At 46.8% G+C, this 18,402-nt stretch overlaps 2 protein-coding genes across 2 annotated transcripts in view; one reads left to right on the top strand and one right to left on the bottom strand.

The window, feature by feature from the left end:
- Positions 1–8,003, bottom strand: part of LOC308465286 (uncharacterized protein) — a gene marked incomplete at its 5' end in the record, with an annotated part of 27,671 nt that extends 19,668 nt beyond the window's left edge. Inside the window, 6 exon segments of the mRNA XM_080985109.1 lie at positions 1,172–1,204; positions 2,508–2,629; positions 3,537–3,559; positions 6,053–6,283; positions 6,997–7,092; positions 7,599–8,003. Of these exon segments, the coding sequence (XP_080841235.1) occupies positions 1,172–1,204; positions 2,508–2,629; positions 3,537–3,559; positions 6,053–6,283; positions 6,997–7,092; positions 7,599–8,003 (910 nt within the window).
- Positions 7,922–18,402, top strand: LOC308470124 (E3 ubiquitin-protein ligase TRIM7-like). Its single transcript, XM_080993413.1, has 6 exons — positions 7,922–8,024; positions 12,113–12,309; positions 15,391–15,486; positions 16,642–16,742; positions 17,084–17,169; positions 17,732–18,402. The coding sequence occupies exons 2-5, from the start codon at positions 12,115–12,117 to the stop codon at positions 17,133–17,135; spliced, it is 444 nt and encodes a 147-aa protein (XP_080849539.1). The 5' UTR covers positions 7,922–8,024; positions 12,113–12,114; the 3' UTR covers positions 17,136–17,169; positions 17,732–18,402.

The raw sequence follows: 18,402 nt of genomic DNA, 5'->3' as shown, positions 1-18,402 counted from the left end.
GACCCCTGACCATTAGGTCCATTCGTGACTGACTCTGGGGTTGGGGCGCTCATCTTGCTTTATTGGCCAAGGGAGCTGGCGTACAGCTTCCGGGTCATGTGGCCAGCATGACTAAGCCGCTTCTGGCGAACCCGAGCAGCGCACGGAAACGCCGTTTACCTTCCCCCTGGAGCGGTACCTATCTATCTACTTGCACTTTGACGTGCTTTCGAACTGCTAGGTTGGCAGGAGCAGGGACCGAGCAATGGGAGCTCACCCCATCGTGGGAATTCGAACCGCCGACCTTCTGATCGGCAAGTCCTAGGCTCTGTGGTTTAACCCACAGCGCCACCCGCGTCCCAATGTTATTAGGAGTCTGTCAATAATAAAAACTAACGTTTGAGTGTATGGCAGAGGAGGAGACAGAGGGAGTAGAGTTTGGGCTCTGTCAGCTGACATCATGTCGGTGGTCCTGGCTGCCTCTCTCTGATGCCAAACTGTGGACTTGCCTGTTGTGAATGTTTAAGCTCTGTCAATCTGTTGATATTGGCAAATAAAAAAACTCAAAAAGGATGAAATGCCATAAACCTCCAATGATATCCTTCAAAAGGAAACCTCTTTGTGTCAGTAGTTTCATTCTCTCCCATGCTGCAGTGTGTGACTACTAGACCACATGCTCTGTGTGTTGACATTCCATTCTTTGGAAGCATGAGAAACGGAAGATAGTCCTATGACTTCCTAATTCCGTCCTTTGTTTCCTGTCTGTTTGTTGCTCTCTCGGAGGAGAAGAGACGCGCCATAATGGCTCTGATCTTTGTTTTCATCCTGTAAATAAATCACTAAACCCTGATGCGACATTGCACCGGTCTTAGCTTAGGCTAACTCTGATAATGACTATGAGCATGCATTTTCGGATGTATGTTGCGCCTGGATGTCCGGAGGATGACTGGGGCCAGCAAAGCACCAACACTTCTCACTGACAAGAAAATTGGAGGAGTATAACACCCTAGGTACAATTTATCACTTCCTGAAAGTGACAAAAACCTGCATAGGAGACATGGAAAGTGGAAACGGGGACGGGGGGGGGGGGACTGGGGGGGGTGACAGATGGGAGATCCACAGTAGCCTGGTCTTTTGAGAAGCAGATTCCATCACTCCTGAAATTGTGCCTCCTTTAAAACCTGAAATTTACCTTTTCGCAGCTCAAGTCCATATTCCATAGTGTCTGGAAGAGAAAAGGGAATAGAGTTTTAGCATCATGCCACTGTCTTGATAACTAATCTAGTAACGACAATACAAACTCATGAGAATGTAATTTCAAACTATCCGAAATCCGCCATGCTGACGATCCCTGCATAAGCCAGGGCAGGGGCAATGTCAAGATTCAGGCCTGCTCAGACCTTAGAAGAGGAACAGGACCCCCAGAAGATCTTCCCATCAGCAACAACCTTCAGGTGATATCAGGAGCCCAGGCTGCCATCTTGATAACACAGCACACAAGTCGTAATTAGCTGGAAGATTTACAATCAGCCTCAGACGCCCTATCGGAGCTTCCGTACCATATGATTCAGTTGACCCTTCTGAGGAGTTCTTCCTGCTTCTGCAGAATATCCTGAACCTATAACCCTTACTTTTCTGGTTTTGTTTCCTTTCTAATCTCTTTCACATATGTCTACTCCTTGGGCTCATAGGATTAATTGCCTCCTCTTCCGGTGAGGAAATGCTTCCCCTCCTTCATTCTGAGCCAGCCTGTGCTTCTTGAGTGAGTTGGCTTCTCTACATAAGTCTTATCTGCATTTCTTTCACTGTCAGGGGAAGGGGTAGTAGACATGCGACTGCTACCAGCTGCCTGAGAGAAATGCAAGAGTTCCTGCTGCTGGCTGCTTAACACATGCTGTGCTTCTCTACTTGGGACAGATGTGTTCATGACACCAGATATCTCTGTTCCAGGATGGGAGGCCTCAACCCCAGTCTCCTCTGCTCCTGGCTGGCTCTTTAACAGCCCCCCTCATTCCCTCCTTCTGCCCCCCTTACATCAATCTCAGGGCCAAAGGAACAGAGGAGATGCCCAAAAAGCTGTAGGTGAGGCTACCTGGGAAATGGGTGAGATGCATGAAAGCACCTAAGGCCTGGCTGAGAGATGGGAAGCAGTAAAACACAACGTTTTACAGACGACTCACAACTTATGTGAGGGTTACATTCCAAATGAGATCTGGGACGTTCCCACAAGATCTCAATAGAGCCTCTCAGAGTCCAATAAGCAAGGCAGAGGCAGAGCCCAGTAAACGATAATTTCCTACCTCGCTCTTTATCTATTTTTTAGCGATCCATGTAAAGCTGTAATTGCAGAAGTAAAAGCAGCATAAGTTGTGACTTCTGCATATGAAAGTATGGCCTCTAGATATTGAAAGAGAATAAATAAATAAACCTTCCATTTTCCTGGCATGGCTAATATTCTGTATGACCTGGAACCTGTCATGAACACTTCTAAACATCCAGTATAAAATATTTCAGCCCTTCTTTACTACCTCTGAATTTCTTCATGACAGCTTCCAGGAAAGGAGTCATATCACAAAAGTCGCAGGTCCTCCACTTCAGGGCAAGAGGAAAAGCTTCAGGGGGATTCTTAAATTTCTGCTTTGCCTGAGACCTGGGAGAAGAACAAAGTCAAGCCACCGGCCGTCCAATGTAAGCAGCTTTCTGACATGACAGGTGTCTCATCCTGATGATAAAGGCATGATGACTTGGGAGCATCTAGATGACGTGTGGATCTAGAGAGATCCTAACAAGCTGAAGGAAAACCGACACACAGTTGCTTCCAAAACATGTTGAAGCTAATATATGAATATGAGATTGAAGGTAAAGAAGCTGATATATGCAAATTATTTTTAAAAAAGAAAATAAATTAAAGCAGCATTTTCTAAACATGGAAGATTTTCAAAATTCATGAGTGTTTGAATATGTCTGGGGGACAAGGCTCTCAGCACCTACTATTCATGATGGCTGGGTCAAAGGCAGTGGTGCCTATGAACCACAGGAGGGGAGTGTCCTCTGGCGCTCAGATCCTGATCGCGGGTTTCTCACTGGCATCTGGTTAAGCACTGTGAAAACAGGATGCTGGACTTGATGGACCACTGGCCTGATCCAGCAGGGCCCTATCTCATGTTCTTATGTCTGGGGAAGAAACTGCAGGAGCTTGGAATACACTGGATATTTAAGGGAAAGTTATAGTGAAGATATTTACAAGCCCCTTTGGAATGTCTCCCCTTTTTGTATCAATTGACTCCATCACAGTCTCCCCATCACAATCAAATGACTCCATCACAGAGAAGGGCCTTCAGAGATATGCAATGGGAACGGCTTCCTGTCTGTGATTGTAGATGGGACCAATAGATACAAATGACTGCGAAAACGTGTCCCTATTTTTGTCTGTCATTTTGTGAAATGGACGATGGTGTCCTAAACTATTTCTGGAAGGAGAGAGTGGACTGTGAGTTTCTCACCTGTTAAAGAATGTTCCTAGCATCATAATAAGGCAGGGGTTTTTCGTCACTTACCTTTGCAAGAAGCTTCCAATATCCTGGAGCAAGGGAAGGAAGGAAGGAAGGAAGGAAGGAAGGAAGGAAGGAAGGAAGATAGATTTCAGTGAAGTCAGTTTTGCACAGAGCACTGTGATCAGTTTGTTATTATTATCAATTTTGTATACCACCCTTTAACCGCAGGCCTCTGGGCTGTTGACAAGATAAAATCACTATATAAAAACATAAAATTCATAATAAGAGGGGCTGGGAGCTGGGGGCACTGCTATACAGTGGTCCCGCTCCTTCCTCCTGGGCCGTGTTCAGAAAGTGGTGGTGGGGGATGAGTGTTCAGACCCCTGGGCTCTCACTTGTGGGGTGCCTCAGGGTTCTGTCCTCTCCCCCATGCTTTTCAACATCTATATGCAACCACTGGGAGAGATCATCAGGGGGTTTGGGCTGGGTGTTCATCAGTATGCGGATGATACCCAGCTCTACCTCTCTTTCAAATCAGAACCAGTAAAGGCGGTGAAGGTCCTGTGTGAGTGTCTGGAGGCGGTTGGAGGATGGATGGCGGCTAACAGATTGAGGTTGAATCCTGACAAGACAGAAGTACTGTTTCTGGGGGACAGGAGACGGGCGGGTGTGGAGGACTCCCTGGTCCTGAATGGGGTAACTGTGCCCCTGAATGAGCAGGTGCGCAGCCTGGGAGTCATTCTGGACTCACAGCTGTCCATGGAGGTGCAGGTCAATTGTGTGTCCAGAGCAGCTGTCTACCAGCTCCATCTGGTATGCAGGCTGAGACCCTATCTGCCCACGGACTGTCTCGCCAGAGTGGTGCATGCTCTGGTTATCTCTTGCTTGGACTACTGCAATGCGCTCTATGTGGGGCTACCTTTGAAGGCGACCCGGAAACTACAACTAATCCAGAATGCGGCAGCTAGACTGGTGACTGGGAGCAGCTGCTGAGACCACATAACACCTGTCTTGAAAGACCTACACTGGCTCCCAGTACGTTTCTGAGCACAATTCAAAGTGTTGGTGCTGACCTTTAAAGCACTAAACGGCCTCTGCCCAGTATACCTGAAGGAGCATCTCCACCCCCATCGTTCTACCCGGACACTGAGGTCTAGTGCTGAGGGCCTTCTAGCAGTTCCCTTGCTGCGAGAAGCCAAGTTACAGGGAACCAGGTAGAGGGCCTTCTCGGTAGTGGCACCCACCCTGTGGAACACCCTCCCACCAGATGTCAAAGAGAAAAACAACTACCAGACTTTTAGAAGACATCTGAAGGCAGCCCTGTTTAGGGAAGCTTTTAATGTTTAATAGACTATTGTATTTTAATATTCTGTTGAAAGCCGCCCAGAGTGGCTGGGAAAACCCAGCCAGATGGGCGGGGTATAAATTATTTATTATTAATTATTATTATTATTATTATTATTATTATTATTTTATTATTATTATGTTTATATCCCGCCCTCCCCAGCCAAGGCCAGGCTCAGAGAAGCTAACAACAGTAAAATGATACAACATTCTAAAATCATTTCATTATAAAATCAGTTCAAATCAGATTAATGGCAACCATTGGGCTAGAGTTCTGTGAGGATTACCAAAGGAGGGGGTCAGACTGTGCCTTGGCCAAAGGCCTGGTGGAACAGCTCTGTCTTGCAGGCCCTGCGGAAAGATGTCAAGTCCCGCAGGGCCCTAGTCTCTTGTGGCAGAGCATTCCACCAGATTGGAGCCACAGCCGAAAAACCCCTGGCTCTGGTTGAGGCCAGCCTAACCTCCCTGTGGCCCAGGACCTCCAAGATGTTTTTGTTTGAAGACCATAAGGTCCTCTGTGGGACATACCAGGAGAGGCGGTCCCGTAGGTATGAGGGTTCTAGGCCATATAGGGCTTTAAAGGTATTATTATTATTATTATTATTATTATTATTATTATTACAAACACAAGAGCAACCAAATAATCCAAACTGTCTTCAGGCACAGCCCCATCTACAACCCCCAAGCGATGTACCCACTCCTTCAGAGGAAGTGCAACCCCATCAAGAGCAGCCCATCTCCCACCCATCCGGTCTAGGGAACCACCCACTAAGAGTGCCTCAGTCTTATCTGGATTGAGCTTCTGTTTGTTGACTCTCATCCAGTCTGCTAGAGAGACAAGACACTGGTCCAGCACTTCCGCTGCCTCACCTGCAGATGTAAAGGAGAGTCACCAGCATATTGCTGACAACATGCTCCAAACCTCCGGATGACCCCAGTTATCAATACTAAGCAGCTGACCAGCGGTTACTGGGAAACAGAGGTGGGCAGAGAGCTACTGGTTTTTAAGGCTTCCCAGAGACCTCTGGTTGGCCAGTGCGAGAACATGATAGAATGAAGGGGCTTGTGGTTTGATCTAGCAGATCCCCTTTTGTAACCCCAGGCCTTTCACCCATCATGTCCCAATTCTTTTCCTTGCAACAGCTTTTTGGGGCGTGGGGACTAAGACATGTTATCCTCCTGCTTGTACTATGAAGCAGCACACTTCACCCTCTCGCATCAGGATGAGGCCTCACCTGCAGGAGTTCACTCGCTGGTTCCTGAAGCTTCTCCTCCATCTCCCGGATGGCGTGTTCAAAAGAGGAGAGTTCCCTGGAGAGTCTGACCAGCTGCTCCTCCCTTTTGGCTGCAATCTCCTTCTCCACTTCTGCCATCTGGGCCAGAATACGTTTCTCCTGTTCTTCCAGAAACTGGCGCAGTCGCCTGAACTCAGCCACCATCTTTTCCCTCTCTGCATCTGTTTGTTTCTGCAGCAAAGAGGTTGAAAGAAGAGAACAGTGGGCCAATATCAGGCATCTAGCCTCCTGTTAAAGGATGAGGAGGCCAGTTATCCCAATTCCCCTGGAAGGGAACACCTGACATTTTAGAGAGATTACGCCAGTATTCAGCAGGGAAAGAGCTTCATAAACACAAGCCCACCCCTTCCTTTAAATGGTCTTTCATGTTCTGTGGAAAATAAGACTGTTCAAAAATAAACCTCTTTCTGTATTCCATATTCATTTCCCCCCAGATATGGATTCTAGACTACAGTCATACCTTGGGTTGCGAATGCTGCAAGTTGCGCATTTTGGGTTGCAGACTGCGCTGAACCCGGAAGTACCAGAATGGGTTACTTCCGGGTTTCGGCGCTCGTGCATGCGCAGAAGCACAAAATAGGTAAATCAATCATACATTTTTAGTTGTACAGTCATAACTCGGGTTACAGATGCTTCAGGTTGCATTTTTTTGGGTTGCAGACTGCGTTGAACCCGGAAGTACCAGAATGGGTTACTTCCGGGTTTCGGCACTCGCGCATGCACAGAACCGCTAAATTGTTCTTTGTGCATGTGCAGAAGCTCCAAATCGCAACCCACGCGTGTGCAGACGTGGCACTGCAGGTTGCGAACGCTGCGGGTTGCCAACATGCCTCCTGCAAGATCTGTATAGCACTTTTTCACCTTCAAGTAACAATGGTGCTTACAAGCAGGTCCTGGCTTTCCTTTTCTGTGTTTGCTTTAAATACTAGAATTTTTTCTCTCTCCTTCCTCAAATTGTCTAGGCAGGTGCTGATCTGATCCTGAAAAGAAAAAAAAGTCCAAGTTGAGCTGCGTTACACATTAACAGGCAAGCTGAATCATATATTTGCTCCCTGCCCCACATTCCAGGGTATTTTGCAGGAGTTTCCCTTTTTCATCCCAGACGAGGCAGAAATGGGGCTGCCCTATATCAAGAGCTGAGAAACGGGGGGGGGGGGTTTGCTATTTATCCCCCACACTGAACACACCTCCAAAATGTCCCCCCTCCTTTTTATTAAATTAATCCTAGATGTTGTAATCTTTGTCCCAGGGGAGTTACTGCAGCCTGCATTCAGGCGGTACACTTTAATCTCTCAAAAAGAAAAGTAAATGCTTATTGTATAAAGCTTCAGAAGTTTAGTTGTATCGGGCTGTACAAGATCTCTTGCTGGAAAATTCCTTTTCGGCTGCAAGTGGAGAGAATACATTACAACATTTTTATTTCTGCAAGCCCCTCTTGTCAGCAGCTATTCCACCCCCCCAAGTAAGACCCACTGCCTTTTCCCACCTTGTACTCCTGGAAAGCCTCCTCTAGAGGAACCATCTTGTGGCTTTGGTGCTCCTTAGATACATTACACACGACACAGATGGGGCTTTTCTCCTCCTTGCAGAAGAGCTTCAGGGGCTCCTGGTGCTTCTCGCAGACTCTTTCCTTTGCTTCTGCTCGCCTCTTGGCTTTTTCTGCAACATTTGCCAGCGACCGATTGGGGATGAGGTTCTTTTGCTGAACTGTTTTTCTGCACTCTGGGCAGGAAGCCTTTGCCTCGGATTTCCCCCAATACTGGATCAGGCAGGATCGACAGAAGTTGTGCCCGCACTCCGGGATGATCACTGGATCCCTGAAATACTCCAGGCAGATGGAGCAAGTGGCTTCCTCGAAGAGATCCTTCACGGGACCCCCTGAAGCAGCCATGGCGGAGTCGTCAGGAAGAGAGTGAGTGTGTGAGAGAGAGCTGGTTTCGTTTTCTCTTTTTTGTGTCTGCAAATGGGCGTTTTCCTTTCCAGGAAATTCAGATACGATTACTCAGGATCCCTGCTGCCTTGGAGTTGGCTGGAGTTCCAAGCCGCTTTGATATGGTGGAAATATTTGTTTATTTGTTTATTTTACGTGGAATGCTCATCCTCCCTGCGAGAGCTGTTGGAATTTGTTGTGGTTTTGTTTACTATCAGCAAGTCAGCCTCAGACTACTTTGGAAGCTAATGAATAAATTGCTGTCCCCCTCCCCCGCCTTGCTCCATTCACACTCATCTTTCGAGTTAGTAACCAAGTCATCATAGCTGTCAACATTTCCCTTTTTTAAAGGGAAATTCCCTTATTCCGAATAGGATTCCTCGAAAGAAAAGGGGAAAAGTTGACAGCTATGCAAGTCATACAGAGAAGAAACAGCCCAGCCCTCCATCCCAGTGCCAGTTTTTAGTGAGTCCTTTTGACAAGAGCACCAGCGTCTGATAATGTACAAGAGTAACCTCTGGAAACAACTCTGCAAACGGCCTTTGCAAACAACAACAGCTAAATGGTATCCATATATTTGCCAATCACATCACAGGGCACCTATTAAGAGCAGGTGCTTTCACTTAGCCCCATTTTCTCTATTATTATTATTATTATTATTAGTTGAATTTATATACCTCCCTATACCCAGAGGTGTCAGGGTGGTTCACAGAAAAAATCACAACATATATAATCAGAATAAAAACAGCCACCCAATAACACCCCCCCAGAAAAGAGCCACATTTTAAAAGGGTGTAGGATGTCAAGCAGATCAACCAAAGGCCTGGTTAAAAATGAATGTTTTTGCCTGGCACCTAAAGGTGTACAGTGGTACACCTTTAAAATGTGTTGCCGGAGGGGGTGTTTATTGGGTTGTTTTTGTTTTGATTATAGGATGGTGGACACTTGGCTTACTAGCAGTACATGTGAAAAGGATCTAGGGCAGTGAAAGCAGCAATCCCTCTTGCTGTTCTGGCTTCTGGGATAGCTGCACAGCCTGCATTCGCTCCATAAGACGCACACACATTTCCCCTTACTTTTTAGGAAGGAAAAAATGAGTCCTATAGAGCAAAAATGCGGTAATTTATCACTTCCTGAAAGTGACAGAAAACCTGTAAGGCAGACGTGGAAAGTGCTAGTAAAGGTAAAGGGACCTCTGACAATTAAGTCCAGTCGCAAACGACTTTGGGGTTGCAACGCTCATCTCGCTTTACAGGCCGAGGGAGCCGGCATTTCTCAGCTTCCGCAGATACGTTTTTTTCTGGGTCATGTGGCCAGCATGACTACGCCACTTCTGGCGAACCAGAGCAGCACATGGAAACACTGTTTACCTTTCCGCCTGAGCGGTACCTATTTATCTACTTGCACTGCATGCTTTCGAACTGCTAGGTTGGCAGGAGCTGGGACCGAACAACGGGAGTTCACCCCGTCGCGGGGATTCGAACCACCGACCTTTCAATTGGCAAGCCCAAGCAGCAAAGTGGTTTAACCCACAGCGCCACCTGCATCCATGGGGAAAGTGCTAACTGGGGGGAAATAAGGCATGGACAGAAGAACTGCAGTGGCCTCATCTTTTGAGAAGCAGATTCCAGTTCTCCTGAAATTGTGCCTCCATTCAACCCTGAAATTTACCTTTTCGCAGCTGAAGTCCAGATGCCACAGTGTCTGGCGAAGAAAAGGGAATAGAGATTTAGCATCACACCATCCTGATAACTAATCTGGTAATGACAATATGAGCTCATGCAATTATAGTTGGGGAAGCCAGAGTGGTGAACTTTAGGTATTGTGGACTACAGTTCCCATCAGCCACTCTGTGCGGCTCACAGCATATATCGAAACATAGTAAAACATCAAACATTAAAAACACCCCTAAACAGGGCTGCCTTCAGATGTCTTCTAAAAGTCAGATAGTTGATTTATCTCCTTGTCATCTGAAGGGAGGGCGTTCCAGATGGTGAATGTGACTACAGAGAAGGCCTTCTGCCTGGTTTCCTGTAACTTCACAGTAAGGGAACCAGCAGAAGGCCCTCAGCGCTGGACCTCAGTGTCTGGGCTGAATGATGGGGGTGGAGATGCTCCTTCAGGTATACAGGACTGAGGCTGTTTGGGGCTTTAAAGGTCAGCACCAACACTTTGAATTGTGCTCAGAAGCGCACTAGGAGCCAATGAAGATCCTTTAGGACCGGTGTTATATGGTCCTGGCAGCCACTCCCAGTCACCAGTCTAGCTGCCGCATTCTGGATTAATTGCAGTTTCCGGGTCACCTTCAAAGGTAGCCCCACATAGAGCGCATTGCAGTTGTCGAAGTGGGAGATAACCAGAGCATGCACCACTCTGGCGAGACAGTCCATGGGCAGGTAGGGTCTCAGCCTGGTAGACAATGGAGCTGGTAGACAGCTGCCCTGGATACAGAACTGACCTGTGCCTCCATGGACAGCTGTGAGTCCAGAATGACTCCCAGGCCGCACACCTGGTCCTTCAGGGGCACAGTTACCCCATTCAGGACCAGGGAGTCCTCCACACCTGCCCGCCCCCTGTCACAGAGCACATCTCTGAAGAGGGCTTTATAACATGGTGGAGATGCTGAGAAAATGGATAGGGAGATTTTTCGTGATCTTAGCTCCTGGAGTGATCCAATGAAACTGAAGTAGAGCTGGAGGCGCTGCTGTAGGAGTCTTTGAACTGAGAATATCTAGAGTCTAGAGGGTGGGGGGCTCTTCTGAAGGCCCACTTTTCTTCTCCAGAACATCCAACAATTTGCTTCCCAGCATGCCAGATCTCTCTTCAGAGTCAAGACACATTCTGGGTTCCCAATTTCTCCTCCTCCATATTATATCTTCTGAGGATTAGCTACTGTTATGTACTGAGCTGAATCCTAGAACAATAGGATCTAGAACGCAGCAGTCTGATTGGTCCGCAGGAGCCACGCAATCTAGCTCCAGGTGGAAATGAATCAGCGACCTTATTGGCCTACAGGAGCAGCCAATCAGGCTCGTGGATGAAGTGAATCAGCAACCTGATTGGCCTGCAGGAGCAGCCAATCAAGCTTCTGGAGGAAGTGAATCCGCAACCTGATTAGCCTACAGGAGCAGCCTGGAATTAGCCAATCATGCGGGGCCCATTGTGTAAATAATCTATATATAGCTAGACATTTTGGGGAAAGTTTCATCATTGCTACTACGAGCTGAATAAAGAGCATGAAATTCACACTCGACTCTGAGTATATTTCAGCTACGCCTCCCATATTTCAGACATTATCATGGTCTGAGCCTGAGGCCTAATCAAGTCTTTTTTTCAGACTGGGTTACTGCTTTCCCCCCATTACATTTTATTGTAATTTTATTGGTCCTGGGCGGGGAGGGCGGAGGATAAAAATGTTGTTATTATTATTATTATTACTACTACTACTACTATAGTGCTATCATATATCAGAATAAAAAGGGAATAGAAGCTGAATAACTTTGGGAATTGCCTTTAAAAAGCTCAACAATTTTGGTGGTTTCCTTAAAAAAAGAAGCAGCTCAACAACTTTTGTGGTATCCCGGTTTTTACTGCATCCCACTCTGGAAGATCCAGAGGAAATTGGTTTTCCACTCCCTAAATTCCACATGCATTTTAGAGAAATAGCACCCCCAAATGTCATCTTTGATATTACAGCTAACTGAGCCTGAAATATCACCCGGGGCACCTGTGAGGAATGCCCCAAATAATTTAGAGTTAATGAGGCGTCTTATCTCCTGTATTCTCCAGTTTCTTTCCTGGTACTAAATCAAAGGTTTGTTCCTGGTACTGAATCAAAGGTTGCAGAATGTCCTTGCAAACTATGAGTTTGCTTTGCACATTCTTTTTTTTTCTTTTTTTATAATTGTTTAAACTTTCACTTTGGCTGTGGACTTTGACACACACCTGAGGTGCAACACAAAGTAGAAATCCCCGGTCACCTGGTTTCCAGGAAAGGGAACACCCAGTTTGTGAAATAAGTTTTTAACAAAAGACAGCAGAGAAAAAAGTAACTCTTGTGCCCGAGGTAGCCATGGCTGCTGGAGGTCTTGCTGAGGATCTCTCCAGACGTCAGAGGGGAACATGGAGCTTCTGCGAAAAACACCAGGAACCCCGGAAACTCTTCTGTAAAAACCACAAAACCGCCATCTGTGTGATTTGTGACAAAGCCAAGGAACACAAAAAACAAAAGGTTGTTCCTCTGGATGAAGCGCCTGAAATATACAAGGTAGGAAATCACATTTTCTATGGAGGTTGGAAATACTAGCTATGAGCAACCGAGTCCTGCAACAAAATGTTGTAGTGTGTCTCCATGAAAGGAATGCTCCAGTGAGCTTTGTGATAAGAAGAAGAGGAGTTTGGATTTGATATCCCGCCTTTCACTCCCTTTAAGGAGTCTCAAAGCGGCTAACATTCTCCTTTCCCTTCCTCCCCCACAACAAACACTCTGTGAGGTGAGTGGGGCTGAGAGACTTCAAAGAAGTGTGACTGGCCCAAGGTCACCCAGCAACTGCATGTGGAGGAGCGGAGACGCGAACCTGGTTCCCCAGATTACGAGACTACCGCTCTTAACCACTACACCACACTGGCTGTGTGGAGTATTTCATTAAGTGGAACGGCAGATGCTCCAAGTGTCCCTATTTTCCAGGAACAGTCCCGGATTTACAGAAGCTGTCCCAGTTTGATCCTAGAATGTCCCACTTTTCCTTAGGACGTCCCTATTTTAACCGGAGAAATGTTGGAGGGTATGGTAGGATGTCCCTACTTTCAACAGAGAAACGTTGGAGGGTATGCAACCCCTGAGCCAAGGAGATAAGAAACCGTACAACCTTTAAAAGACATCTGAAGGGAGCCCTGTATAGGGGTGTTTTTAATGGGTGGCATGTAAATAATAAATTTATAACTATTATTATGATGGAATAGAACGCCCCTATTTTCCTCAGAGAAATGTTGGAGGGTATGGAATGAGAACAGGAAGTCCCTCCCCCCCAGAGTTGCTGAATTACAATTACAGCCAAGGCCAAGCAACCCTGGCCATGGCCAGAGAAGCTGGAGGGAAAACGGTTCTCCTCATACCTGCCCTAAGTTTGGGACTACAGTCATACCTCAAGTTAAATATGCTTCAGGTCAAGCGTTTTCAGGTTATGCTCCGCGGCAACCCGGAAGTAATGGAACGCGTTACTTCCGGTTATCGCTGCTCGCGCATGCGCAGACGCTCAAAATGACGTCACACACATGCGCAGAAGCTGTGAATCGCAACCCGTGCACGCGCAGACACACAGACGCAGGTTGCGTTCGCTTCAGGATGTGAACGGGGCTCCAGAACGGATCCTGTTCGCATCCAGAGGTACCACTGTATTTGTCACCCATAACAAGAGCATTTCTTATAGCTATATTAGAAGTCGTTCTGTAGAATAAGAAAGGGGGAAAGTATCCTTTGGGGAAGTAAGCTGGCCTCTGTTGCTACACCATGTTTATTTATATTCAGAATAAAGTAAAGGTAAAGGGACCCCTGACCATTAGGTCCAGTCGTCACCGACTCTGGGGTTGTGGCGCTCATCTCGCTTGATTGGCCGAGGGAGCCGGCGTACAGCTTCTGGGTCATGTGGCCAGCATGACTAAATAGCACCCCCCCAAAAAAAACCATTTAAAAGAATGAAGAGTGTTAATCAGCCAAAGGCCTTGTTGAAGAGGAACGTTTTCACCTGTCGCCTAAAAGTCTATAAGGAAGGCGCCAGGCCAGCCTCCCTGGGGAGAGCATCACACAAACGGGGAGCCGCTGCAGAGAAGGCCCTGTTCTTGTGTTGCCACCCTCCGGACCTCTCACAGAGGAGGCCCATGAAGAAGGGCCTCAGATGATGATCTTGGGGTTTGGGTTGGTCCCTATGGGGAGAGGCAGTCCTTGAGGTATTGCGGTCCTGAGCCACTTAAAGCTTTACAGTGGTACCTCGGGTTACAGATGCTTCAGGTTACAGACTCTTCAGGTTACAGACTCCGCTAACCCAGAAATAGTACCTCGGGTTAAGAACTTTGCTTCAGGATGAGAACAGAAATCGTGCTGCGGCGGCAGCGGGAGGCCCCATTAGCCAAAGTGGTGCTTCAGGTTAAGAACAGTTTCAGGTTAAGAACGGACCTCCGGAACGAATTAAGTTCTTAACCCGACGTACCACTGTATAGGCCAAAACCAGCACTTTGAATTGGGCCCGGAAGCTAATTGGCAGCCAGTGCAGTTGGACCAAGATGGGTACAATATGCTCAAACCGCCTTGCCCTGGTGAGCAACATGGCTGCCAAATTCCGCACATTAGTCCAAGTACAGTATGTCCACCGGGTGATCTACATTTATTTGCTTATTGATGCTCCTTTGAGAGGCTTCACAGAGGCATCTGATTGGTCAGTGTGAGAAGAGGATGCTAGACTTTGGTCTGATCCAGCAGGCCTCTTGTTCTCTCTTTCTTGAATGCGTTATTTCCCCAAGAAATCAGCAAGGATGCCCTTCCCCAGGATTTCATTTCAAGGAGTGTTAAACCCCACTAACATATTCAGTCTAACCCATTTGGGTAGCTCAGTTCGTTAGAGCAGTGTTTCTCAACCTTTTTCTGGCCTTGTTTCCTTTCTGTGGCCTCCTGACCTACCAGTAGGAAGGTAGCTATTTTGTTTGCAAATAGAACATGTTATATATATATATATAAAACACTATACATACAGTAGTACCTCAGGTTACATACGCTTCAGGTTACAGACTCCGCTAACCCAGAAATAATACCTCAGTTTAAGAACTTTGCTTCAGGATGAGAACAGAAATTGTGCTGCGGCAGCAGCAGAAGGCCCCATTAGCTAAAGTGGTGCTTCAGGTTAAGAACAGCTTCAGGTTAAGAACGGACCTCAGGAACGAATTAAGTACTTAACCCGAGGTACCACTGTGTATATATATTCTATAATTTCACCTGTGGCCCCCTTGGAATATCCTGAGGGCCCCCAAGGGGCCATATGGCCCACAGTTGAGAAACACTGGGCTAGAGCATAGTGCTGGTAATTCCAAGGTTGCAGGTTTGATCCCCGTACAGGACAGCCACAAATCCCTGCTTTGTAGGGGGTTGGACTAGATGACCCTTGGGGTCCTTTCCAACTCTACAATTCTATGTTGAATGCTGCAAAGTGACATGGAAGGTACAGGAGACCTCCATAAAACTCAAGTCACAAGCATTGCATTCAACTTTCCTCTCACTTTCTCAATTTTGATATCATAAATACTCAATAAATCAAAAAAAGAGAGAAAGAACCAAAGTACAAATCATGTTTCTTTCCAGGATCAACTCTGCAGTCGCGAGGAGATTTTGTGTCAAGAGAGAGAGAAGGTTCTGGCTTACGGAGCAGCCATCTTAAAGGAAAGCCAAGACGAGCTTGTAAGTGCTGTCTGGCTGGCCACTGTGAGAACAGATCACTGGCCTCATCCTGCACTCCACTTCTTATGCACTCCATAGCTCTGCGTGATGCTACCTGCTTTGACATTTCCAATTGCTTGCTAAGCTCAAAGGAAAACAATTCTTTCTGTCCTACGGCCTTGCGACATCTCAAAATTCCCTATGGGGAAAAGTCACAACATCTGAGGCTTTTGAGTTTAGAAAAACAAAAGTTAAGACAAGAGGGACATAAAATTATGCACAGTGTGAAGAAAGCAGATGGACAGAATTATTTATCTCTTATACAAGAAGCTGAAGGGATTCAGTAAAACTGAATATTAGATGTTTCAACACACATAATGCTGGTGGCACTGTGGTCTAAACCACTGAGTCTCTTGGGCTTTCTGATCAAAAGATTGGTGGTTCAAGTTCCCACTCCCATTGCTCTGTCCCAGCTCCTGCCAACTTAGCAGTTCGAAAGCACACCACTGCAAGTAGATAAATAGATACCACTGCGGTAAGGTAAACGGTGTCTCACTGCGCCAGAAGCGGTTTAGTCATGCTGGCCATATGACTTCTGGTGAACCAGAGCAGCACACAGAAACGTCGTCTACCTTTTCGTCGGAGCGGTACCTATTTATCTACTTACACTTTGCCATGCTTTCAAACTGCTAGGTTGGCAGGAGCTGGGACCGAGGAACGGGAGCTCACCCTGTCGCGGGGATTCGAACCGCCGGCCTTCCGATTGGCAAGCCCTAGGCTCTGTGGTTTAGACCACAGCGCCACTCAGGTCTAAGAGAGGCATCTGGTTGGACAATGTGAAAAAGAGATGCTGGCCTGATCCAGATTAGAAGGACACTTTTTATGTTCCCTCATTCTTGAGTGTATTCTCCTCCCAAAGCATTGGGGAGGTCTCCCTTCCTTCCTATCAAGGTGTGTTAAACCCCCTACTTCACTTGCACCCTGTAATCTATTGAATCCAACCCATTCAAATGCTGCAAGAGGATATGGAAGGTTGCAGGAGATCTCTGTAAAAAGCACAGGAATGTGAGGGCAAGGAGCAAGCATGCCATTCAACTTTCCCCCTCGGACTTCACTTCAGAAATAGACAATAAAGGAACCAAAAACAAAACAAACTGGTTTCTGTTTTCTCTTCAGGATCAAATTGACGCTCTTGCGGAGAATCTGGAGGCGATGAGACAGGCAGCATTTGGAGATGGGGAAAAACAGATGCGGAAAAGAAGATTCAAGGGCTTCTTGTAAGTGTTGCTGATGTTGGGAAATGAAAAAGTACAAGTCTAAAAATAATAAACCGGGGGGAAATAAATCCAGGAAGGGTTGGATATTTTTTAAGCACACAAGGCCACCTTGCTTCTATTTGGGGTTGCCCCTTTCTCCTGCAGGAAATGAATGGCTATTCCAAGGGTGGGCACCCATAAGCTTCTAGAAAGTTCTTTCCCTGATTAATGTTATGACCTTTGTAGGGAATTTAAAAGTGCCTTTCCCAGGGATTGCTCATGAAAGATGTGGCCTCTTGATGTTGCAGAACCTGAATATATTCTCCACCCTGACTCCCTTTTCTCCTCCTTCCACCATCTAGCAAATGGAAATGGAAGAGAAGACATCCTTCCTTGAACTGCCAGTCTTCTTAAGCTCTTGGGACGAGGACTGCTCTGGGCCTTTCAGGTACGTCCCTTTCCTCCCGTGTCAAGCCTCAGTCTCCAGGCGCAGAGGGAGGAGATACCATTCACTGTCATACCACATAATTTTATTCTATTTATTTTCTGCCTTCCCTCCCATAGTCACCCAGGGATAGTTCCTTCCCCGGGTGAGCAAAGTACAAGGAACAATGCTGGGCATTTACCGTATTTTTTTCTCTATAAGACTCACTTTTTCCCTCCTAAAAAGAAAGGGAAATGTGTGTGCGTCTTATGGAGCGAATGCAGGCTGCGCAGCTATCCCAGAAGCCAGAACAGCAAGAGGGATTGCTGCTTTCACTGCGCAGCGATCCCTCTTGCTGTTCTGGCTTCTGAGAGTCAGAATATTTTTTTTCTTGTTTTCCTCCTCCAAAAACTAGGTGCGTCTTATGGTCTGGTGCGTCTTATAGAGCGAAAAATACGGTAGTTTCAAGTGGGAGATGAGAGAGGCATGCTTGCTTAGATCCATTTCACAGATTATGAACACTATTGTCCTTTGCAGCAGAATGAAACAAAAATTAATTCTGCTCCGCCTTTTGCCTGAATTGCAGATCTCCAACACCTCTGCACCTCTCAAAAAGCAACCTTGCAGCTCTTCTTCTATGGGGAGAAATTGAAGAAGCGGATGGAGGAGGAGGAGGAGGAGGAGGAGGAGGAGGAGGAGGAGCAGAAGACATTGCAGAGCTGGAAACATCTGAAGCTGTAGGAAGGACCTAGAAACATCAAGTGGAGTCTCACTATTACCTTTCAGGTTAAGAAAAGATCAACCGGACAGCCAAGGACAGTAATCATCATAGAGGCTGTGGGGAATGTCCTGAGCAGTCTGAAGGAAATCATAGATGGGAGGAGCTACTGCCTAGAAAGCGTCTCCTTTCAGGCAGTTGCGTGTCGAGACCCCGCAGCCACCCCCTCGTTGGAAATAACTCACACAAGGACACGGATATTAGGTTTATGTTATTGGGCAAATTTTGGCCACAACTTTATTGAAATTACAGAATGTGAGCAGTATTGGCTTAGCCATTGATTGGACCTGACTATATCTGACTCCTGCCCATTGTGCAGGAAGTCCCCAGTGAGGGTAAGCCACTGGTAGGAGGAGCCCTGTCAATGCGGACCAACTCAAGCTCCCCCTGGTGTTCCCGTCAGGGTCGTGTCAAGGCCTTAGCCCCCCCAGGCGGGCTTCAGACTAGATCAACACCCCCAGGTTCCTTTAACGGAATAC

Source organism: Podarcis pityusensis, assembly GCF_964106645.2.
Source record: "Podarcis pityusensis genome assembly, chromosome: 2".
In the NCBI taxonomy this organism is placed as follows: domain Eukaryota; kingdom Metazoa; phylum Chordata; class Lepidosauria; order Squamata; family Lacertidae; genus Podarcis; species Podarcis pityusensis.
Note: the sequence above shows the minus strand (reverse complement) of the source record. Positions and strands in the feature narration are given on the sequence as shown.